This window comes from Pongo pygmaeus, chromosome 16 (genome assembly GCF_028885625.2).
Source record: "Pongo pygmaeus isolate AG05252 chromosome 16, NHGRI_mPonPyg2-v2.0_pri, whole genome shotgun sequence".
In the NCBI taxonomy this organism is placed as follows: Eukaryota; Metazoa; Chordata; class Mammalia; order Primates; family Hominidae; genus Pongo; species Pongo pygmaeus.
Window position 1 is genome coordinate 69,569,358 of NC_072389.2, and position 25,783 is coordinate 69,595,140.

A 25,783-nucleotide genomic window follows, 5' to 3' on the forward strand; every position below is an offset into this window, starting at 1 on the left:
TCCTTTCATGTGTATGTCTGATCTCTTCAGCTAGATGGTACCCAAGCTCTTTGGGGCAAATTTTGTAACCCGCCCCCTACCCCACTAGAGTTCCAAGCACAGGGTTGGATAAGCATATAGCAGGCCCTCAAGTATCTGCAGTAAGGATCATGTGACTGACACCTCACAGGAAAAAATAGACCACCACAATGTCAGATTACACAGACACATATTTGCAAAACAAATAGCCAAAGGTATTCTTTGATCCCCTAAGACTATAAATCTGACCTCCACAAAACCCAGTTGTTTTCTTTAATACATTCCTGTCCCTAAGGAAGCCCCTGTAGGCAATCTGGCTTAGATAGTTAGAGTTCAGAAACCAGTGCCCAACCCAGTCACTGAAGACAAATAGAAACATGGCAGTCATGAAACTAGCAGGCTGTCACGTCCATATAGAACGTGACTTTACGCATGCGGACAATGTGGGAGAGTTACAATTCCAGACTGCAACAGACCAACAAGTTCAGGAGTACCTGGAAGGTCACAGGCAAGAGAGCAGGGTAAGGGGCTATGTCTTGTAGCAAGAATGTTCCTCACCACACATGGATTCTTGAGGGCTTCTCCTTCCATAAACTCCATGTTATTCCTAAAAATACATTCCAGGAACCTTTTCCAGGAGTGGAAAAGACAGGCTCCAATATATCAACTAGCTGAGTCAGTACTTAGCCTACTAAACTCTCACATAGGAATAAAGAAAAAGACAATAAACAAAAACAGATCAACTCTCGAAACAATAACAACAAAACATCCACCTCTCCCTGAAGGAGCTCCCCCTTTTTTGAGGTTCCTACTCTACAGAGGGAAGAGCCAGCTGGATCAAAAAAAGTCAGATTTTCCCAAAGCAGCCAATTTCCAGGTTAGAGACCACACTGCAGAATGTGAGACTATCCAGCAACAACTCACTATCCTTGTGGCTGTGAGCAAACACAACTGCTACGTAAAAACTGATACAGTAACCTTGCCCTTTTACCTCTGTCCCTCTCCATATCTGGTTGTATTAATTTGGGAGAAAATTTACTCAGCTAAAAATAGATAATTTTGGATACTGTGGGATACTGTTATGGCAGGAGGAGACAGCGATAAGGTGGGTTTGAAAGAAGGAATAGATTAATTCCTGGGTACAGGCCTGCCCCATCCCCACCTTATGGATCTAGATCCCCAGTCAGGGTGGTTATGACACAAGGAGTCCTATGGAAGCTATTTAATGTTCCTAAGGCATTTTGTTTGGCTTTGCCAGTCCCAGCCTAGTCTGGTCCACTCCCCTTGCAATGGACTGGAGAGAGGGACTCACCACAGGTTGAGCATTTTCAGGCAGCTACAGAGTATATAAAGAGAAAAACACAGAAAGGAAGAGAGAGAGAGAAAGAGAGAGATATTAGTCCACAGAGGTGAAATGGAAGCGACTCCCTGTGAGCCATGCAAACATGCAGTATGTGTCTGTGTTTAGTTTCTTCTTCTGTCAAGGTAGGGTGAGTAGGCCCAGGCCACTTGGTCCCCACGTTAAAGTGGAGGGTTCAGACAGGAGCCTGACAGAAGCATCAAGGTGGGAGCTGGATCTCAGGGGTAAGGCAAAACAGAAAGAGTTGGTGGGAGCTCCAGGGTGGGCTTTCCTGGGCAACTTCTAGGAAGGCAGCAGGGGAAAGAGCAAATGACCCTGCCTGTAAGAACTCAATCAAGCACCAGGGGTGAACCATTTTGGTTCCCATATGAAGTCTTACTGTGCAATATTAAGCTAGCCTCTCAAATATTCTGAGGGAAAAAGAAAGTCCCTAGCCTTTGTAGAAGTCCAACATGCCTGATCAAAGCAGCTAGCAGTTAGCTCTTCCTCTAGAGAGGGAGAAAAGGTTTAAGCAACACTTACTTTATCTTATTAGAAGATGAATCAGAGGGAGGAGGGTCACTGCTCTGTATTAAGGTATAACTACCAGAGAAGTACCTAAATTCTACTCTTATTAATGCTCAGGAGAAATGAGGTTCACATTTGTTAAATTGTAGCTAAAGTCTGGATAACCAAAAATTCCTGTATTCTTACTGTAACAAAAATCAACCAAAAAGCTGCCTGCCCTCACCCCCCTTTAAACCATAAACAAGGATATATGTCCTGGAGCTATAGAAAAAGGGAATTCACATGTTCATTTTGTACACAGAACAAAACCTAAGACCCTGTTATTTCTTTCCACCTTTACACTAAACAAGCTGGGTGAGGAACCCAAAATCAAAAGCCTGAAAATGAAGGTTTCACATGGTCTCCCCAGTACTGAAGTGTGTCTCAATATAAGCATCAGCCCCCTCTACCCCACAAGCAGGCTGCATGAACAAATGGCATCACGGCTGCGTGCAATGAGGGGCTGTTTGGAACACCTCGTGCTTCTCTAGCTGTGACTTCTTCCCATGAAAATGATCAACCAGGTGGACACAGGGCTACCCATTCCTTGCCCCCATACACAAAGGCCAAGAAAAATAACACATGGCTGGGCCCTGACAGTTCTCTGGGCAAGATGGATTGATAGCCCATGAAATCACTAAATGCCTTAAGCCATGAGCTTCGGGATGACATCTGGTCAAATATAATTGCTCCCCTATGCTTTCTACATCTTTTAGAAGGTCCAAACCTGAAGGTGGTGGCAAAGAGGCACACTTGTCCTTTTTGCTAAATGACAAGACTTTAAACTCTCCTTACATTCTAGAGGTTAGATTATACCAATACAGAATACATCAGATTGAAATCTCTGTGTGAATGAGCCCATATCTTACACACAGAACACAAATACCACACTCACATACACAATTAGTATACACATTTACCAAAATGAGATGAGATGAATGGGTTCAAAAGATAAACCTGTATAGGGCATAACATAAAACTAAAGCCTATTTGATTATTGCATTCAAAGTATACTATTAAATCCAAAGCTAAACTTCTAGCCTTCAAAGTAGTAGCCACAAAGGTGAATTGAGAATGGGGTGGGAGCTGGGAACAGGTACGGCCATCCTTCAAGCTCTGACAATGTTTGGATCAGACCACGCTTAGTACAGTGGTTCTCAACATTGGCTACATGTTAGAATGACCTGAACTTTTAAAATTTTTGATGCTCAGCCCACATTTCAATAAATTAAATCAGAATGCCTGAGGCCAGACTCAGACATTTGTATTTTCTACCGTGTCCCAGATGACTCCAAAGTGCAGCCAGTTGAGAGCCCAGAGGGTGGGAGTGACATATTGTTTATTTAAGATAATGTCATTTTGTATGGAAATCGAAAAACTGTGAGTACCATTAATATCTCCAAAGTCCCTGAGAATAGGAGCATGTTTCCTTACTAAAATGGTCTTTTCCTGGCATAACCAGCATAACCCTCACCCCCTTATATATCAGTGCCTTATACAAGCTGGGAGAAGAGCTCTGAAGCTGCCTACAGTTAGCAGGGGCTCAACAAGAGACAGTCAAGTCATCCTCATTTACTTTTGATGTATTGGGTAGGAATCCTCACGCCCTGGTTTTTCAAGCAAAAACTTTTCCTTTTTTTTTTTTTTGAGATGGAGTCTCGCTCTGTTGCCAAGATGGAGTACAGTGGCATAATCTTGGCTCACCACAACCTCCCGGGTTCAAGCGATTCTCCTGCCTTAGCCTCCTGAGTAGCTGGGACTACAGGTGCACGCCACCACACCCAGCTAATTTTTATATTTTTAGTAGAGACGGGGTTTCACCATGTTGGCCAGGATGGTCTCAATCTCTTGACCTTGTGATCCTCCTACCTCAGCTTCCCAAAGTGCTGGGATTACACATGTGAGCCACCGCATTTGGCCAAAAACTTTTGTGTGTGTGTGTGTGTGTGTGAGAGAGGGTTGCACCTGTCACCCAGGTTGGAGTACAGTGACATGAGCATAGCTCACTGCAGCATGAACCTTCCAAGTACCTGGGACTACAGGTGCATACCACCATGCCCAGCTAATTTTTAATTTTTTTATAGAGATGGGGTCTCATTATGTTGCCCAGGCTGGTCTCAAACCCCTAGACTCAAGTGATCCTCCTGCCTCAGCCTCCCAAAGTGCTAAGATTACAGGCATGAACCACCACACCTGGCTAGAAAGGACTTCTTGAAGGTAAAATGAGTTCATCAAATAGATTGGCAGGGCTGGGCACGGTGGTTCATGCCTGTAATTTCATGACTTTGGGAGACTGAGGCAGGAGGATCGCTTGAGCTTGGGGAATAGAGGCTGCAGTTAGCCATGACTGTGCCACTGCACTCCAGCTTTGGCAACAGAGAGAGACCCTGTCTCAAAAAATAAATAAATTAAAAAGATGGGCAGGAGACCAGGGGAATAGGCAGGAAAGACAACAATACAAAGTGCATCTTGAAGGTGGAAGAATGCAGGTCTCAGTGGCATCTCACTAACTTACATTTAGAGGTATAAGAGTGTTCTGGCTTGTATTAAGCTACCTGGGGACTCATGAGACTACTTAGGTACAATATCACTATAAATATGTTGTCTGCTTCAGAAAACAAGACCCTGGGATATCCTGAAGGTTCTCAAAGGGCTCACAAGAAAGGTCCTCCATATCAGGGATAGCAGCAATTACTGACTCATGGTGTCTCTATCTCTCCCTACCTGGTATCTTCTTGAAGTCTAAATCTGGATATAAAATTGGGATGGGGAAAAAAGGGAAAAAAGTGGTAGAAATGCTGCTTTTGCAGCAGAATTGGCAGTTATCTCACCTTCCACCCCAGATTTTAAGAGTTTAAACACAGACCATGCAGCGCACCAAGGGGCTGGTGGTATGGGTGGGGCAAGACATACACATGCAAGAGAAGCAGAAAAGGGTGTGGGGCAACCTCCTTACCCTCCTGAGATGAGTATGACTTCCATTCTTTTCCCACACTCTCATTCACAGATGCAGACTATAATATTTTTCTTGCCTGACTTAGTCTCTCTGAAGCCAGAATCATTTGAGAGTGAACAAAATGGCCCTGAACTCCTTGTTCCATGATTGTACATCCAGTTGCTAGCCCACAATCAGAAATCGAATGCTATTCAGCATGGCCCATGGTTTAACAGCAGATTTTTCTCTATATCCCATACAGAGCAAGAAGCTCCACAGCCCCAAGAAGCTCATGGCTACTATCTATTGTAGCCCTGATAACATGATTCTTTCAGTTCACTATGTCTTTTTCATGTGAACTAGAAAAATGTGACTGTCTTCCCCGAAATCACAGCTAAAGAAGGGCAGTAGCAGCCTTAAGGTACCATGCAAAAATTAAAACAGTTAAGGAAGAAAGCTGTGGTTACAAGCATGAGAAATCCAGTCTGAGATGAGCAGCACACAGAGAGGAAGAGACAGAAAAGATTTTTCAACCCATGACTTAAGAGCCCCCTTGAAAGATGTACGTACTTAGCTTCCTCCACTACCTCCACCTCGGCATGAGCTGTGATTGGTGCATTGGAGTGGGCTCCCGTGGGATCATCAACATTCAGCTCTCCATTGGTTGAGCTAACCACCTGAAACAGAAAGACAGAGTGTGTGACAGGCACCATGGCAACAAAAATCTCTTGCCAGCGCCAGACAGGGTCACTAAACAGGCAGTGTCTGGAATGTTTGTTTTCCTGGGTTAAGGGATCAATTTAGGGAAGGTTCCCCAGCCTATATCATGCGAGAACACTAATATCAATGATGTAATCATATAATGATGATAATAACTTACATACTGAGTGCCTACTCCGTGTCTGACACTCTGCTACATTGTGTGTGTAAATTTAATCCTTACAAAAATCTTATGAAACAGGTCTTTTTACAGATGGAAACACTAACAAATGACTTAACTAAGATTTAGAGTTAATATCTGTGAATTTCCATGAGAAAAATTTGTTCTAAACACAGATTCTTTCATATTGCAAAAACACACACATTACTTTAAGTTAAAAATAACTGCATGGCTGACTTCTAAAGGTAAAATCAGGCTCCCTTGAATGTGATGGGTGAGGTCTACTTCTCTCAGTTTATTATGCTATAATTATATAGACTTAGTGCTGATGTTGAAAGAAAAAGTTCTAAAAAGGAAGTCAACAGTGGGTACCAGAAACTATAAATAATCACACTTTCCTTCAGAAATTTCCTCATGGCTTTCAGCATTGGTTCGAAGTTACACAAATAACAAGATTGTCACATCCTCTCCGACAAGAGGGAAGGTGGTAAAAAAACACTCTCCCTTGGAAAGCCAGTCTTATTTCAACGATCTTTATTTCAGGTTCACTGTCATCCCACTTCTCACTGATGGTCCCCGAAATGTAAGTGAAGGCTCTCACTCCTGTCATCTGGTTAATGTGGACCCGATCAGGCTTCTCTTGCATGTGTAGCTGCTTCTGCCACCTGGTTTCATTTCCAGCACATTATTCCTGTTTATGTGGGTGCTGGGAAGTGGGAAAAGGGGCCTCACTGCTGGACAAAACACTCTGCTTGTTAAAGACCTTGGCTGAAACATGGGAGAGAACACAAAATAGGATAAACAATTTGGATATCATATGCCCTTGGATAAGTACTTCCATCTATTTGAGATTGTTTCTTATAGGTTGATGAGAGAATTACACAAGAAAATGTATGAGACTGTCTAGTATAATACCTAGTATAAATAAGGGAAGCAGCATAATGTAGAAATTGCCCTAATCAGCCCTAAGTTTGAACCCCAGTTCCACCAGTTATTTGCTGTGGGTCTTTGGGCAAGATCCTCAATCTATGCCTAAGCTTCCTAATCTCTAAAATGGGAGAACAATGCTGCTTACCTAATGGTGTTTACTGTGCAGACAACCCACAGAAAGTGCTTAGCTGAGTGGCATGAGACATGGTAACAGCTCAGTAAGTGGTCATTACTGTTACTCTCTCTCTGTAACTGTTTATTCTTATCTGCCTCTAGCTCAGGGGTCCTCACCAGCAGTTAATCCACAAAAATTTCCTGAATAGTCATAAAGAAGAGAGTGGGAGGAAATATATAGTACACGTAGCCTTTGGGACAGATAGGGTGAATACTACTTACTAGCAAGCTATATCCACTATTATTTCTAAACAAGAAATAATTGTTCTCATTGATAACACTTTTTTTTTTTTTTTTGAGAGAGAGAGTCTTGCTCTGTCACCCAGGCTGGCGTGCAGCGGCACGATCTCGGCTCACTGCAACCTCTACCTCCCAGGTTCAAGCGGTTCTCCTGCCTCAGTCTCCCAAGTAGCTGAGATTACAGGTATGTGCCACCACACCTGGCTGTTTGTTTGTTTTGTTTTGTTTTGTTTTAGTAGAGATGGGTTTTCACCATGTTGGCCAGGCTAGTCTCGAACTCCTGACCTCAGGCTGTCCACCCGCCTCGGCTTCCCAAAGTGCTGGGATTACAGGCATGAGCCACTGTGCCCAGCCTCCAGCTGAATCTTTATAAAAGACTTTTATTTGTTTAAACACAGGGAGACTTTAAAACAGATTAAAAGAGACTAAGACATTGTAAAAGACTGATGAGGCATATTGCATTGGTTAATGTGAGGCATGAACCTTGATTAAATCCTGGACACTACAATATTAATTCTGGGGACAACTGGAATTAGGTGGAATGTGACATGAACTGTATATTAGATATTATGAAATTAACTTTCTTAGAATGTCTTCGTTCTTAGAAGATACAGGCTGAAGTACTTTGGGATAAGAGATAATGATGTCTGCAACTTACTTTCATATGGTTTAGCAAGCAAACACACACACACACTTTCACTCATAGATTTAAAGCAAATATGGCAAAATCTTAATAATTCATTCAGCAAGGTTAAAGATATACAATAGTTCATTGCATTTCCCTCCCGATTTCTCTGTAGAGTTGAAATTTTCAATACAAAAAGTTGAGGAAAAACCAGCAAAACCAAAAAGTTGAGGAAAGAGGGTATATGGATTGGAAAACCACAGCTCCTCACTCTAATGCTATCCTGTTAATTTCCTCAGTGCTTCATTTGCTTCTTGTGGACGTATTCTGGCTGCATACCAGTGATAATACTGGTAAACTCATTCTGTGAGCACAAGGGTTACAGGAGAAAACATAGTAAGTTTCTAGTGGACAATTCAGGAACTAGACAAGATGTTAAATAAAATGTCTTGGCTTCTACTCACACGAATGAAACATTAGTAAGCATCACCACTGAGAATTACCTGGTGACTCTGGGTCATGGGGCCTGCTCACAGCGTTTCACATGGCTTATACTTCCTAAATTCTCCTCGCTACAAATTGCCATTTGGGCCATAAGCACTGTCCTTGGGCAATCTAAGGAATAAGAGGTTATCCCCATTTTACAGACTAGACATCTTGTCTGTATCAATGAGCAGCTGGTCTCAAATGAATGAGACGTAAACAGAGCCTCCATTCTCTACTTTTAAACTTAATTGTACCGAAAACATACCTAAGACTTAAAGGCTACACATCTGGGCCTTCACAGCATCCGCTTAATTATTTCAGGTTGGAGGTCTAGTTTGTCAAACTACTGAACTGCAGGCAGTGGAACAAACACTGCGTAAGTGATGGAAGAGTTGGATTCTAGGCCTTGTTCTACCATTAACATCCTCTGTGAGCCCTGTTTTCTAATTCTACAAGACAAGGCAAATGACCATGATCCTATCAACTTCATAAATATGAAGGGAATTAAATACAATGATGTTTAGAAAATAAATTTTAAAAAATTAAAAAGAATCTTATGAATAACAAATTACTGACATTTTAAACAATATTATCTTAATGTTTTTCTTTTTTTTTTTTTGGAGATGGAATCTCGCTCTGTTGCCCAGGCTGCAGTGCAGTGGCGTGATCTTGGCTCACTGCAACCTCTGCTTCCTGAGTTCAAGCAATTCTCCTGCCTCAGCCTCCTGAGTAGCTGCGACTACAGGTATGCACCACCACGTCTGGCTAATTTTTGTATTTTTTAGTAGAGATGGGTTTCACCATACTGGCCAGGCTGGTCTTGAACTCTTGACCCCAAGTGATCCGGCTGTTATGTTTTTTTCTGTTAAATTTTTAGTATAGCTTTATGGCTGGGTGCAGTGGCTCACGCCTGTAATCCCAGCATTTTGGGAGGCCGAAGTGGGTGGATCACGAGGTCAGGAGATTAAGACCATCCTGACTAACACAGTGAAACTTCGTCTCTACCAAAAATACAAAAAATTAGCCAGGTGTGGTGGCGCACGTCTGTAGTCCCAGCTACTCGAGAGGCTGAGGCAGGAGAATGATGTGAACCTGGGAGGCGTAGCTTGCAGTGAGCAGAGATCATGCCACTGCACTCCAGCCTGGGCGACAGAGCGAGACTCCGTCTCAATAAATAAATAAATAAATAAATAAATAAATAAATAAATAAATTTTTAGTATAACTTCATTATAAAAGATAATAAAAAATAAGCTTCATTATAAAAAGCTTTATTTGCAGCCGGGCACGGTGGCTCGTGCCTGTAATCCTAACACTTTGGGAGGCCGAAACAGGCGGATTGCCTGAGCTCAGGAGTTCGAAACCAGCCTGGACAACATGGTGAAACCCCGTCTCTGCTAAAATACAAAAAATCAGCTGGGCGTGGTGGAGGGCACCTGTAATCCCAGCTACTCAGGAGGCTGAGGCACGAGAATTGCTTGAACCTGGGAGGCAGAGGTTGTAGTGAGCCAAGATCATGCCACTGCACCCCAGCCTGGACAACAATGCGAAACTGTCTCAAAAAAAAAAAAAAAAAAATTTGCATACTTCAAATAGACATTTATTTTGCTTTAATCACTATTAAAATTAATCGCTCATTACTCTGGCTATACCAAACAAGACCAATTAATATCTTATAGCATTACTCATGAGAAAGACTAAGATGAAGGACTGTTTTGACGTTCAGACCTGGTAATATCTCTTTTAGGAGTCTCAATAATTTGGGTTATTAGTTTCATTTCTCAAAATGTCACTGTGAGGAGAAATCAGAGCTGTGTACCAAAGGAAACAGTACTTTAACTCATGTGTCATTCTAAGTCTTATGTCCTTACTTGGTCCTGAACATTTCTAAAAACTCCCTAAACATTTTAATTTAGACAACTTTAGAGGAATCTTTTTGAAAGGGAAAATATATTATCTTCTTGCATTTAGGCCTTCCACACATAAAAGATCTGTGGAAATACTGGAAGGATGAGAACCATGGGGGTCTGCGCATTAAATATGTTGGAACAGGAGTCTCCATGTGCCTTATCAGAGCAAACTTTTCTTGTCTTAGCATTCTGCACTCCCTCCCAGGGTCATGGTGTCTGCAAGTCACCCAGGTTAGGCCAAACATGATTTTACTACATTACCTCTGGCAAGTGAGACAACTCAGAAATATGTGGACATCTGTTGTGTTAGGAAAGTATTGTTAATTTGGTTTGCAAAAGGTATGCTAAAAACAGTGTAAGCCCAAAGAGGCCAAAGTAATGAGGAGCAGCAGAGCTGAACATAATATTAGGTAAATGGTGTAACTGCCTGTCCTCTATCTAAGTGCCAAGGAAGCTGGTAAAACTCAGTTTATAGGGAATAGAGGAAGTTGCATGTTTCAAAAGAGCTGCCAAAGACACCTCAATTGGATCCATTTCTAAAGGACACTTTACGAGGCCAGGCACGGTGGCTCACACCTGTAGTCCCAGGACTTTGCGAGGCCGAGGCAGGTGGATCACTTGAGGTCAGGAGTTTGAGACCAGCCTGGGCGACATGGCAAAAACCCATCTCTACTAAATATCCAAAAATTAGCTGGGTGTAGTGGCACATGCCTGTAATCCCAGCTGCTCTAGAGGCTAAGACAGGAGAATCGCTTGAACCCGGGAAACAGCAGTTGCAGTGAGCCAAGATCGCGCCACTGTACTCCAGCCTGGATGACAGAGCAAGACTCCATCTCGGAAAAAAAAAAAAAAGAAATATGCTTATTTTGTAATTATAAAAAGACAAGGATAAACCATAATGTTAAAAAGGAAAACACCAACGAGCTGCTCTTGCAGCTCTGTTTTGAATAAGCTGCCCTCTTCTATTGGTGTACAGATCCCAAGATCTCCTCACTTTATTATTATACTAGGGATTCCCTTTGTTTCTTTCCTGTGCTGGATCTCTGGTTTCCTGGATCCCAGATATTCCTTTCTTTTTATTTTTTTTGAGATAGAGTCTTGTTGTGTCGCCCAGGCTGGAGTGCAGGGGCGCAATCTCAGCTCACTGCAACTTCTGCCTCCCGAGTTTAAGTGATTCTCCTGCCTCAGCCTCCCGAGTAGCTGGGACTAACAGGTACCCACCACCATGCCCAGCTAATTTTTTAAAATTATTTTTTAGTAGAGACGGGGTTTCACTATGGTGGCCAGGCTGGTCTTGAACTCCTGACCTTGTGATCTGCCCACCTCGGCCTCCCAAAGTGCTGGGATTACAGGCATGAGCCATTGCACACGGCTGCTACTTTCTTGTTCTATTAATTCTGATAACACACATCCTCATGTGGCTTCATAAGAAAGTGTGCCTGAGAAATAAAATTGAGAGTTTTTTGTTTTGTTTTGTTTTGTTTTGAAGAGACAGGGTCTTGCTCTGTCACCCAGGCTGAAATGCAGTGGTACGATCATGGCTCACTGCAGCCTCAAACTCCTGGGCTCAAGCGATCCTCCCGCCTAAGCCTTCCTGGCAGCTAGGACTATAGGCACATACCACCACACCTAGCCAATTTTTCTGTTTTGTGTAGAGACAAGATCTTGCTATATTGCCAGGATGGTCAAGAACTCCTGGCCTCAAGTGATCCTCCTGCCTAGGCCTCTCAAAATGCTGGAATTATAGGTGTAAGCCACTGTGCCTGGCTCCTAAGAGCAATGATTTTTTTTTTTTTTTTTTTTTGAGACGGAGTCTCAGTCCATCACCCAGGCTGGAGTGCAATGGTGTGATCTCGGCTCACTGCAACCTCTGCCTCCCAGGTTCAAGCGATTCTCCTGCCTCAGCCTCCTGAGTAGCTGGAACTATAGGCATGCGCCACCATGCCCAGCTAATTTTTGTATTTTTAGTAGAGACGGGGTTTCACCGCGTTGGCCAGGATGGTCTCAATCACTTGACCTCATGATCCGCCCACCTTGGCCTCCCAAAGTGCTGGGATTACAGGCACGAGCCACCATACCTGGCCATCCTAGCTAATTTTTTAACTTTCTGTAGAGACGAGCTCTCAGCCTTTGTTGCTCAGTCTTGTCCAATCCATCATGTTTTTTTTTGGGATGGAGCCTCGTTCTGTCACCCAGGCTAGAGTGTGCAGTGGCATGATCTCGGCTCACTGCAACTTCTGCCTCCCAGATTCAGGCAATCCTCCCACCTCAGCCTCCTGAGTAGCTAGGATTACAGGTATGCGCCAACAGGCCTGGCTAATTTTTTTTTTTGTATTTATAGTAGAGATGGGGTTTCACCATGTTGGCCAGGCTAGTCTTGAACTCCTGACCTCAAGTGATCCACCTGCTTTGGCCTCCCAAAGTGCTGGGATTACAGGAGCTACCACGCCCAGCCTCAATCCATCATTTTAACCTACATGATCCTATGTGGTTTTCTATAGGGCCAAAACTGTCTTTCAAGCTGTGATTAAGATCGTTCCATGAATCACTCCTTGTAACAGCATATCCTAGACGATCAAGGCTACCAAGATGCATTTCTACATGCACAAACCTGTCTGCACCTTTATAAGAATTTATGTTTGACAGCTCTGAGTTCACTGTGTGTCCCAACTGATGGTGTCACTTACCAGTATGAGAACAATATTGAGGCTAAGATTATTAAAAACATTCACATATAAGACAAGTTAAGAGATACCAGATGTTCTAGTACTAAACAGAAAAAAGAGACTCAGAATAGCCCAAATGAAATCAGAAATAATTTTCTTAAGATCACATTGATTCCAGGGAGAAAAAAGGAAACAGCCCAACTTCCTGGGTACCCACTCAGAAACAGATGACTTATACAAATTAACATTCTCAGCTTACGCGTTAAGGCACATATCATGGAATGAGCAACCCATGCAGTCCTTTAGTCCTCTATTCAAAAAATACTTGTAAGTTTCAGGTCTTTACAATTCACAGACTTGACACTAACACAATCCTACTTTGATGTTATTTTTATGGTTTATCATGAATGCATCAAGGTGGTAGGACTAGGTTAACCAGAAATCAGTATCAGAAATCATATAGATGTTTCTTAGTCAATGACAACAGGAAGTAGTCATCTTAACAAGAGACTCTTACTCAAGTCCACCTAGACAGAAAATCTACAGAGATACTCAATTAGCCCTTTCTATAAGCTTCCTTTCTAAAGCCGCCAAAGATTCAGAAGCAAGCCAACATTTCACCAGCCAAGCTGGAAAGGCCAGGAAAAGGCAATAAAGGCAGTAAGTACCTGCACTGATCCCCCATGGCGGTCTGCAGCCAAGTGAGACGTCAGGTATGAGGTATTGGTCTGGCGGCTGGGCTGAATTTCCCACTCTCCTCGGCGCTCTGATGATGCATTCTGCTTAGGCATTAGAAAGCATGAGAGCAAGATATGGAAGGAAAGGTGAAGCAACAGCAAGCAATAACAAAATCAAGTACATTCGTGTCCCTGTAGGTTTTTCTTTTGGTTTTGGATTTTAAACTAACAACCACTGGAAAGCACTGAGGAAAAGTAAGCTTGTCTACATTCATTTTAGCCTTAATGAGTCAATACATGAATCTATAGCACACCCTCCTTACCCAGAACCAGAAAACCAATAATGACCAAAAGAAGAGGGAGGGGGAAAAAACACACAGTCAAAGCTGGGATCATCTTTTAGTTTCCATAGAGGTAAAATTTCAGTAGCCACTAAGCAGATCAAACTCAGAATGTTAAGATTGTTGGGGGTGGTGGCATACGCCTATAATCTCAGCACTTTGGGAGGCTGAGGTGGGTGGATCACGAGGTCTGGAGTTTTGAGACCAGCCTGACCAACATGGTGAAAGCCTGTCTCTACTAAAATTACAAAAATAAGCTGGGCATGGTGGCGCACACCTGTGATCCCAGCTACTCGGGAGGCTGAAGCAGGAGAATTGCTTAAATCCGGGAGGTGGAGGTTGCAGTGAGCCAAGATTGCGCCACTGCACTCCAGCCTGTGCAACAGAGCAAGACTCCATTTCAAAAAAAATATATAATAATAACAAAAAAAATAGCTACATTGTTTGCCTGATTCTTTTAGCTAACAGCTTCTAGACTGGAATTAGAAAAAGTTTACTTATTAATATGATACTATGAATTATTTTCTTCTGGAAAGCAAAAGGAGGGTCGACCTTCAAATAAAAACCTCTTTGGATTCTGCTTTCACCTTAGTATCATTCAGGCTCTCCTCCTTCTTTACCTGCTTTTTAGATCTGCTACTATTCTGATCTTGCTCATATGTGACTTTTGTTCAGAAGAATCTGTTTAGGTGCCTCTTCCCCTGTGCCAGATGGCTGAGTTGTTAACATCATAATGCTCAGCTGTAACAGTCCTAAGGCTCTACAAAAATGAAAAATGAGTAGTTGGAGAGGCAGCAATGAGGGATTAGTAAATCAAATTTTAATTGCTGCTGATATAAACAGCTGCAGGGGTTAGGATGTGATATTGCTGCTCTGCATGAAAACCAGAAAGGACTATACATCTCACAAATGTTCACAGCTATAAAAGTTGTATTCTATAAAAAAGGAAGGGCAAGGAAGTAATGGTTTTAGGGTCTATATTCACTCCCCATATTTCAGTATCTCGTTGACAAGAGTTGCTTAAAGCTCACCCCTAAGTCACCAAAAAGGCATTTCTCGTAAAAATCAGAGCTTTGTACACCAGCTACAATTTACTCTTTTTTTTTTTGAGACGCAGTCTCGCTCTGTCGCCCAGGCTGGAGTGCAGTGGCGCAGTCTCGGATCACTGCAAGCTCCGCCTCCCAGGTTCACACCACTCTTCTGCCTCAGCCTCATGAGTAGTTGGGACTACAGGCGTGCAGCACCATGCCCGGCTAATTTTTTTGTATTTTCAGTAGAGACGGGGTTTCACCATGTTAGCCAGGATGGTCTCGATCTCCTGACCTCGTGATCCACCTGCCTCAGCCTCCCAAAGTGGTGGGATTACAGGCGTGAGCCACCACGCCCGGCCAATTTACTCCTTTTTATTAATGGAATATGAAGTCATATGGACAAGAGTACTATAAAGGATCCTGTTCATATTTTCTCTGCTCTTCCTCAGAGAATAAACATATTCTATGAGAAGGCAGCTGTATGAACTTGCTCTATTACCTTATAAATGAGGGGTTTGATTTTATGCTGCTAGTTATGTTAGAGAGAATCAAAGCTACCCAAAATATTCCCCTACTACAATTATTTCTGCCAAAAGAGGTTCAAATGTTTCATTTTCCAAAATAAGACTGGTGTACAACATAATCATAAACTTATTTTTATTTTTATTTTTTTGGTTGAGATAGAGTTTCGCTCTTGTTGCCCAGGCTGAAGTGCAATGGCGCGATCTCGGCTCACCACAACCTCCGCCTCCCAGGTTCAAGTGATTCTCCTGCCTCAGCCTCCCAAGTAGCTGGGATTACAGGTATGTGCCACCATGCCTGGCTAATTTTGTATTTTTAGTAGAGACGGGGTTTCTCCAGGTTGGTCAGGCTGGTCTCGAACTCCCGACCTCAGGTGATCCACCCGCCTCAGCCTCCCAAAGTGCTGGAATTACAGGCGTGAGCCACCGTGCCGGCCATATTTTATAAACTTACTGACATTGTCTATATCCTCAGAGCACTTATTTATTCTGAGTCTCATTTATTATTTATTCAGAGTCTCATTTATTCTGACTGCTGGAGATCTGAGAATAAACCTATTCTTGTAATATTAGAAGTTATATCTATAACTAAACCTATCAGTGATAGACTTTTTCAGTTCTCTAGAACTTTTTATTTTTTGTAATATTTAAATAGAATATTTAAGCTCTTAAATTATTATATAGTACTGTCAGGTTTCTAAAAACTTAAGTGCTTAAAAAAATCCAGACAATGATAAGCCATTTAGTGTTGAGTTCTATAATACATACTAAATGCAATTACATCTCATGAATGCTCTCTGTTTTTGCATTTGTTTTTTGTTTTGTTTTGTGTTTTTGAGATGGAGTCTTGCTCTGTTGCCCAGGCTGGAGTGCAGTGGCATGATCTCGGCTCACTGCAAGCTCTGCCTCCCGGGTTCACGCCATTCTCCTGCCTCAGCCTCCCGAGTAGCTGGGACTACAGGCGCGTGCCACCAGGTTGCTAATTTTTTATATTTTTAGTAGAGACGGAGTTTCACCGTGTTAGCCAGGATGGTCTCTATTTCCTGACCTCGTGATCTGCCTGCCTCGGCCTCCCAAAGTGCTGGGATTACAGGCGTGAGCCACCGCGCCCAGCCTGCATTTGTTTTTGAGGCAGATAAAATAGAAAATGGCTGGAAATGTATGTTCATGTATACTCATGGGCTTTTAAAGTTAAGAAAACCCTGGATAGCTGATCAATAATTATTTCCATTTTTACTGACTACACACAAGAACTGTAGTTTTACACTATTGTCTGATTCACAGGGCTATGTGGTTCTTTATATTCATTCTAGTTCAATAAATAATTTGTTGAAAGATTAAGATTTTTGTTTAAATGAAAATACCAAGACATTTTTCAAAGGCCTAAAAATCACATTCCATCTCCATTCTCAAAGCAATATGCTATTTATCTTTTAAAGATAAACAGAAAACTAATGTTAACACTCTAGATTGCTTCATAAATGCTTCCACTATGATGAAGGAAAAACACACTATACCATACTACTGCCCACCAGTGCCTTCTGTAACTGTTGAAAGCATCAAAACTAAGTACAGACATGAACCTAGGGGTTGCCGGTTTATTACCTTGGGAACAAGTTTTCAGTAAGAAGTTAAACTCTAGGGCTACTGTTTTCTGGAATTTAAGAGCTTGGACGGGTATCTAGAGGATAAGATAGTAGAAAGGGCCATTTGCAGTTTCAGAAAGCAACAGAATGCCTAGGAAATAGATGAAACCAAAGAAAGTTGACAACTACAGCAGTCTACTAGTGTAACTCTCCAAGAAAGGTATTCTAGGCAATACTGTGTACACAGGAGTTATGATTAGGCCTCATCAGCAGAGTAGCTAGTTAGATTAAGCAAACTAGTGGAAGAGATCAGCATGTAAATCCTTCATTCTTAAAGATCACTCATGCATACACATCTAATTAAATGTCACTCAAGAGGTGCATGAGTAGAAAAGTCATTCAGCAAAGTCAATTTCTCTGCATTACTTGAAAAGCAGAGGTCCACATGGAGCGTGTAAGTCCCCCAAAGTGGAAGCAGGAATCTCAAGTAGTGGTAACTCCTTGGGGGAACGCTTTAAAATTTTCGGTCGTGATTGCATCACCTTCATGGAAATGATTGGTTTACTATGTAGTACGTAAATCTTGAAACAAGAAAGTAGCAATCCAGCATAGCATAAATGAAAGGTAAAGGTAACAAAAATACTTGAGAAAACATAGAAGACTGTTGAAAAAGTGAAAACCCCCACCTATGCCCTATGGCAGGGGAAACAAATCTCCCAGCATTCCTTTGGCAGGGATTAATGTAAGAGTGACACTAACAAAGTGCCATAATCCCAGCACTTTGGGAGGCTGAGGGGGGCAGATCACCTAAGGCCAGGAATTCAAGACCAGCCTCGCCAATGTGGTGAGACCCTGTCTCTACTAAAAATCCAAAAATTAGCCGGGAGTGTTGGCACATGCCTATAGTCCCAGCTACTTGGGAGGCTGAGAACCCAGGAGGCAGAGGTTGCAGTGAGCTGAGATTGTGCCACCACACTCCACCCTGAGTGACAGAGTGAGATCTGCCTTAAAAAAAAAAAAAAAACACCAAATCCTATTCTTCATAAAAAACTCATTTAAAAAAATTATTTTTGATTACATATACAAACAACTTTATCTACTTCACTTTATGGCTCAAAAAATACCTTAAAAGCTGCCATTTATAAAGAAATGTTTTGGCCTCTCATGTAAGTCTTCTTAGCCTCATTAACTGTCTTCAACTATAAATTAACAAGAATAGAGACTGAATAGTACCAAAAGGTTAGCAAAGAGAATATACTGGATTACATTCTGGTTTTATCACACTTCCAATATTAAAATTTCTCTTTTTTTCTTTTATGATATGGTGGGGGTAAGATGGAAGAAGAAAAGAATGGAACAGGAGCCAGGCGCGGTGGCTCACACCTGTAATCCCAGCACTTTAGGAGGCCGAAGTGGGTGGATCACAAGGTCAGGAGATTGGGACCATCCTGGCCAACACGGTGAAACCCCGTCTCTACTAAAAATACAAAAAAAAATTAGCCGGGTATGGTGGTGTGCACCTGTAGTCCCAGCTACTCGGGAGGCTGAGGCAGGAGAATTGCTTGAACCTGGGAGGCGGAGGTTGCAGTGAGCCGAGATCGCGCCACTGCACTCCAGCCTGGGCAACAGAGTGAAACTCCGTCTCAAAAAAAAAAAAAAAAGTATATACTTGAACAAAACTAAAAACTTCCTTCTATTAAGCTCATGAAACATAACCGGTTTTCCCATGCCAGACAGGGGTTATGCCATGTAATCTGTCATTTGTGCAGAGATATCCTGTATTCTATAAACTTTATCAAATATGAGGGAAGTTTAAAAATCACTGACAACAACCTGAAAAGGGGATTATTCCCAGGCTCAATACTATCCAGAGACGAGAGTATCAATTCTGTGACGCTTTTAGAAAAATCACGGAAACCACCCTAGAAGTTTGCAATTCTGTATTCAAACTCTGCCCTATCCTTACAATGGTGTAAGATACCTCCCTAGGAAATGTTGGTTTATCTAGGTAGGATTACTTCAGAATCACCAAGTTTCCTCCTACAAGGAGCTGGGTTAGAACACAGGGTGTCTGCTGAAATACAAAACACTTAAGAATGCATACAGAAAGAAAAAAACTTTTAATATGGAATGTAGAATTAAGAGAAGAGGTGAGCCGCAGTGACTAGGTGATAGAACAGAAGACGCTAAGGAATCTATTTTCAGTTTTGCACTTGCTTGTTTCAAAGCTCCTCTCAGAGTAAAGGTCCCAGAAATGAGGAGGGGCAGACCTCTCCTGCGCTGAGCTCTATGTGGAGCTGTGGCCATCCTGTGGCCAGGAGGAGTGTGCAATCTCTGTCTGTGCTCCTACTAGATGGCAGGCAGCATGTTAGGAAACTGCACACAGGTCAGAAGGAGGCAGATTATCTCTGTGCAAACTCAGCCCCTTCAACTAGCAAACCCTGAGCCTTGGTCAGAACTAAACAGTACTCTGTAAAAAGACAGAAACAGATAACTATATCAGCTTTTTTTTTTTTTAAGGTATTCATTTTATGAAGATCTCTGACTACCTTGGCTATTTAGCAATCTGGCCTAATGTTTCCTTTAGAAAAATTATGCTCATAACAAGCTTTATTCAGTAAGCATGACAGCACTAAGCCACAATATATTTTTCTTTTTCTCTTCTTTTCTTTTTTTTTGAGACAGAGTTTCGCTCTTATTGCCCAGGCTGGAGTGCAATGGTGCGATCTCGGCTCACTGCAACCTTCGACTCCTGGGTCAAGCGATTCTCCTACCTCAGCCTCCCAAGTAGCTGGGATTACAGGCATGAGCCACCATGCCCAGCTAATTTTGTATTTTTAGTAGAGACAGGGTTTCACCATGTTGGTCAGGCTGGTTTTGAACTCCTGGCCTCAGGTGATCCACCGCCTCAGCTTCCCAAAGTGCAGGCGTGAGCCACCGACTCCAGCCAGCCACAATATATTTTTCTAAGGCTGTATGTCCTTTAAATGTATTCCCTTACAGTCTAGATACAAACAAATCCAAAACACTCTTTTACTGGAGGCATATCTTCTTCAGACCTCACATGATTTGACTCTTTTAAATTCTGCATTTATTTTTCTGTGTATTATAAGGTATTGAGTTAGTTTAAATATGGTTCTTTTGGAAGGATGAGAGATTACCTTTACTGATCTTTGATTCATATTTTCCTAGTCAAATTGGAGAATTTGCAAGGGAACAGTCCACCTAGTACAAAATTACAAAGAATAAATTCTTTCCCTTAAACATATGCTACGCATCTCTTTTCACATGGCGAATGAAAACAAAACAAAACAAAACACCTATGCTACACATACAAAAACACAAAAAAGAGTAAGTGACATTTTGGGGTAGGATACCATGTCTGTTACCATTTAAAAGCTTTTAATAGTCAATATGACTCTCTCCAATGTTAGAATGGGATCTGTTCTCTCTGGTTAGAGAGAGAACAGATCTCTCTCTCTTTCTTAGCCTGGTTAGGCTAAGTAGCCCTTCTTTTTCACATGCCCACAACAAAACCCACCATAATAAGAGAGGTCAGCCAGAGAAAAAGGAGACGCTATCATAACTCCTGAACCACTGCGGTGTAATGTTTATGTAGCATTTACGTAAGGATTGTCACAAGCTTGGATTTAAAGTACTGAAAGGGCAGGAAGAGTGCTACTGCATGCACATAGTAGTCAATGCAACAGTCTACATTTAGTGTGTTGAACAAGCACACTGAATAAAACCTATGACAGTAGAATATGTTGTACTCTAATATCAGATCTGTGGATACCGGCAGGACTTACTTCCTGATTGAATTTGATCAGATAATGCAAAGGAAGTTTTGCCAGGTAGAAGCAGGCAGAACTATTAAGGTTTTCATCCCCTTTCTGCTGGATGGTAATATGGAGTTCTTTAGAGAGGAATCAGACCCATGGCAAGATTTACAACTTTTGGTACAGGGAAAGGACAAACACGAAGTATTAAAATGAGGGAAAGACTAACTCAACTGGGATCTCTCTGAATGGATCTAGCTTTTAGGAACATTTATTCTACCCAAATTCATAGTTTAATTATAGTTCTCTAGTTAGGTAAAATTTATGTTCAAAAAAATTGTGCTTGGCCAGGCATGGTAGCTCACACTTGTAATCCCAGTTACTTGGGAGGCTGAGGCAGAAGGATCACCTGAGCCCAGGAGTTCCTCACTGTAGAGACAGTGAGGCCCTGTCTCTACAAAAAATAAATAAACATTAGTCAGGTGTGGTGGCTCACGCCCGTAGTCCCAGCTGTTTGGGAGGCTGGGGTGGGAGGATTGCTTGAGCCCAGGAGGTCAAGGTTGCTGTGAGCTATGATCATGCCACTGCATTCTATCCTGAGAGATGGAGCGAGATCCCATCTCTATTTAAAAAAAAAAAAGTGCTTAAGTATCTGGAATTAAGATAGTTTTAAAAGGTAGATCCAATATATGTGAGTTTAAATGCAGTCCTTTAGGAACCATATTTGGGACCTATTATTGTATATAGATAAACCAAACAGTACTCAATTCAATATACCTAAAATCTAAACGAGCAAAGCAAAATTTTCCCAGAATACAAGGAAAATAGGATTCTTGTGATGGAAAAGAACTAATAAGATCACCTGAACTTTTTTTTCTTTTGAGACGGGTTTCACTTTTGTTGCCCAGGCTGGAGTGCAATGGCACAATCTCGGCTCACCGCAAACTCTGCCTCCCGGGTTCAAGTGATTCTCCTGCCTCAGCCTCCCAAGTAGCTGGGATTACAGGCAGGCACCACCATGCCCGGCTAATTTTGTATTTTTTAGTAGAGATGGGGTTTCTCCATGTTGGTCAGGCTGGTCTCGAACTCTCGACCTCAGGTGATCCGCCTGAGACCAGCCCGGCCTCCCAAAGTGTTGAGATTACAGGCGGGAGCCACCGGGCCCAGCAATCACCTGAACTTTCTTTGCCGCAAAAGACTGCTGTGTGTGTGTTTTTTTTTTTTTTAAACACCCCTCCCCTTGAGCAGACAATCCAGCCCTACTCTAGCTGCCAAGCAGAGGCAAAATGGCTCTTTGTGGAAACAAAAACGAGTAGGAAGAAAAGCTTAAAATTTATTTTTCAATAAAGGTTAAATAAAAATCTATGCTATAAACAAATATCTGTTTACATCTGCACCCTTCATTTGGCAGATTCATTCATTCACTCATTCATTCAAACAAGTATGCATCAAGTGCCCATTATTCTAAACATTGGTTTGGGTGTTAGGGTTAAAGCAGTGAACAAAACAACAAAAACCTCTGCTCTTACAAGGCTCCAATTTGAGAATGCTGACACCCTAAATAGGTTAAATGTCCTATGGCCAAAGTTTTGGGATAAGATAAAACCAAGGTCTGAGCTCTTCTTTCTCGTTCTACTGTAAATATGAGACTAAACAGTTTGTTGAGCCCTAGGCTCAGATTTCCCAGAATAAGGAGACTCTTTAGGCATTATCATCAATGTCATCTCTATGCCTTGACTCCCAAATATCTCTCTAGTTGTCTCTGGAGAACCATCCCCTGCCTGCTAGACCTCTTCAGGTGGAATACATTGCTAGTATTTCAAACTCAAGATGCCCAAATTTAAATTCCAAACAAGTTCCTCCCCCAACTTTGCCATCTCAGTAATAGTACCACATGCCTCCTAATTATCCAGGCTCAAGATCTCTACAACAGCTTTGACTCTTCCTTCTCCCTTAATCCTGACATTCATGTGGGCTGCCAATTCTGGTAGATTATATCACTGTAGCATTGTTCAATTCTGTTTCATTTGCCCTACTATAACCCATCTAGGCTCCCTCTACATCTCAAGGGAATTCACTGCCTGCTTATTGATTTCCATGTTTGCTGCCAGACTAGTACCACATTCTATGCCAAAAGATTTCAAAAGCAGAGTTTTAATCATATCACTCCTTTGCTTAAAAATCTTTAGTCCCTATTCCTACTTAAAATAAGCACCAACTTGCCAGCCCAGCATTCCAGGAGCTTCACCAAATGGTTTCAACCTACTTTCCTAGCTTTGTCTCCTAGGACTCCTTTACTCACATCATATATTTTAGAAAACTGAACTAGATACAACATTTGTTGTTAATCATATATTCTTCCACTTGGAATGCCTCTTCCATCTCATTTAATTCTGCTACGAGCATGTCAAATGCAGCTTCTCTCATCAAATTATTTGTCTTGCTCAGACTAGATGAAATTTCTTCTTCCAAACCCAGATGACAATAATTTGCAACTTGGGATGCTTATCTGTTCTGCCTTGTGTTATAGTTATCTGTCCATTTGGCTTATCTACTTGTCAGCTCTTTAAGGACAAGGACTCCCTACTTATCTTGGTATCCACAGGATATACTTTTTTTTTTTTTTTTTTTGAAACAAAGTCTCTGCTGCCCGGGCTGGAGTGTAGTGGCACAGTCTCGTGTGCATTGGGGCTCACTGCACAACCTCCGCCTCCCAGGTTCAAGCAATTCTCCTGCCTCAGCCTCCCAAGTAACTGAGATTACAGGCACCCACCACCACACCCAGCTAATTTTTGTATTTTTAGTAGAGATGGGGTTTAACCATGTTGGCCAGGCTGGTCTCGAACTCCTGACCTCAAGTTATCCACCTGCCTCAGCCTTCCAAAGTGCTGGGATTACAGGTGTGAGCCACCCTGTCCGGCCCACAGGATACAGTTTCACATAGCAGGTCCTCAGCTCAGATTTACTGAGTCAAAGTTGCTGATGAAAGGTTAGCTGTTCCTAAAGTCAATACCTGTCAATCTTGCTCAAGGAGAAACTGTATTTTTCTTTTGCTAATTTCAAAACTTGAAAGGAATTAGTCTAGAAAATCATCTTGTTTCAATTCTTAGAGTAATAAGAGACAGATTTGGCTGCAAATTTTCTTAAAAAAAAAAAAAGAGCATAAGAAAACAACCCTAAAGATGGAAGAAATGTAATATTAACACAGACCAAGATGGTGTAAAGGTTGAACAGACACTAGAAATTCATTACTCACAGTGCATAGCACAGAAAGAATTTGACCCAGCAAGGATTCAGAATCCTGGTGGGAAGGCATTGTAACATTTACACGAACGTGGAGGAATTCCAACCTCTTAGCAGCCATAGCATACTAAAAACTCTAAAATTAAAAAAATAGGGCCAGGCATGGTGGCTCCCAGCATTTTGGGAGGCAGAGGTGGGCAGATTGCTTGAACCCAGGAATTTGAGAACAGCCTGGGAAACACAGTGAAACTGTCTCTACAGAAAATACGAAAAAAGAAACTAGCTGGGCATGGTGACGTGTGCCTGTAGTCCCAGCTACTCAGGAGGCTAAGGTGGAAGGATCACTTTAGCCCAGGAAGTTGAGGCTGCAGTGAGCTGTGATTGTGCCACTGTACTCCAGCCTGGGCAACAGAGTGAAATCCTTTCTCTCAAAAAAAAAAAAAAAAAAAAAAAGAAAAAGAGAAAAAAATATATATCAAAGAGATACTCAAGATTCAACTTTTCAAAAATAAGCATAGTAGTTAAATACTGATGAGATTTTCCTAAATAATTATATACTGTGGTCAGAGACTTTTCATTTAAAAGTACATTGAAATTCACTACTCAGTTTTTACCCTGACAACTGAAGTTTTCAATCATCTCTTTTCCTCATACTTTAAAAATCCATGCAAAATCACAGCATTGGTTATAAATTCACTGAAGCAGGAAAGTAAAGGAAACACATATTTTAAGATATTCTAGGACGGGCGCTGTGGCTCATGCCTGTAATCCTAGCACTTTGGGAGGCTGAGGCGGGTGGATTGCCTGAGCTCAGGAGTTCGCAACCAGCCTCGGAGACACGGTGAAACCCCATCTCTACTAAAATACAAAACATTAGGCGGGTGTGGTGGCATGCGCCTGTAGTCCCAACTACTCGGGAGGCTGAGGCAGGAGAATTGCTTGAACCCGGGAGGTGGAGGTTGCAGTGAGGCGAGATCGCGCCACTGCACACCACCCTGGGCGACAGAGCAAGACTCCATCTCAAAATAAATAAATAAATAAAAATTAAAAAAAAATTCTATCACATTTTAAGAGAATGGAGGTGAAAAAGAATTTTAAAAAATAAAAAATATTCTAAAAAATACGCACAAGGGGCCGGGCATGGTGGTTCATGCCTGTAATTGCAGCACTTTGCGAGGCTGAGGCAGGTGGATCACCTGAGGTGATCAGATTTGGGATGCTCAGCCTATAACTGAAATAATATATATTAATGTGTTTCAGGCCAGGTGTGGCTCATGCCTGTAATCACAGCACTTTGGGAGGCCAAGGCAAGCAAATCACTTGAGGTCAGGAGTTCCAGACTAGCCTGGCCAACATGGCGAAACCCCATCTCCACTAAAAATACAAAAATTAGCTGGGTGTGGTGGCAGGCACCTGTAATCCCAGCTTCTCAGGAAGCTGAGGCAGAAGAATCGCTTGAACTCAGGAGGCGGAGGTTGCAGTGAGCCAAGATCATGCTCTAGCCTTGGTGATGAGTGAAACTCTGTCTCAAAAAAAAAAGAGACACCTGCCTCAGCCTCACAAAGTGCTCTGTCACCCAGGCTAGAGTGCAGTGGTGCAATCTCAGATTACCTCAACCTCTGTCTCCTGGATTCAAGCAATTCTCCTGTCTCAGCCTCCCGAGTAGCTGGGATTACAGGCACATACCACCATACCTGGCTAATTTTTGTATTTTTATTAGAGATGGGGTTTCGCCATGTTGGCCAGGCTGGTCTCGAACTCCTGACCTCAGGTGATCGACCCGCCTCGGCCTCCCAAAGTGCTGGGATTACAGGCGTGAGCCACTGCACCTGGCCGC

The 25,783-nt window shown here is 42.2% G+C and overlaps 1 protein-coding gene across 11 annotated transcripts in view; it reads right to left on the reverse strand.

Annotated features, from left to right (window-relative positions):
- The window catches only part of CSNK1G1 (casein kinase 1 gamma 1), a 211,559-nt gene that overhangs the window by 9,205 nt on the left and 176,571 nt on the right, over positions 1-25,783 (reverse strand). For 2 of the 11 annotated variants that reach the window (XM_054450135.2, XM_054450133.2), the window contains exons 10-11: positions 13,437-13,547; positions 5,430-5,536 (exon numbers count right to left, since the gene is read on the reverse strand). In XM_054450135.2, the coding sequence (XP_054306110.1) occupies positions 5,430-5,536; positions 13,437-13,547 (218 nt within the window). Of the gene's footprint in view, positions 1-5,429; positions 5,537-6,251; positions 6,508-7,984; positions 8,073-10,683; positions 10,936-13,436; positions 13,548-14,406; positions 14,547-20,085; positions 20,150-25,783 lie in introns of those variants that run through there. The other 9 variants (XM_063652275.1, XM_054450140.2, XM_054450136.2 and 6 more) reach the window with 8 other exon arrangements.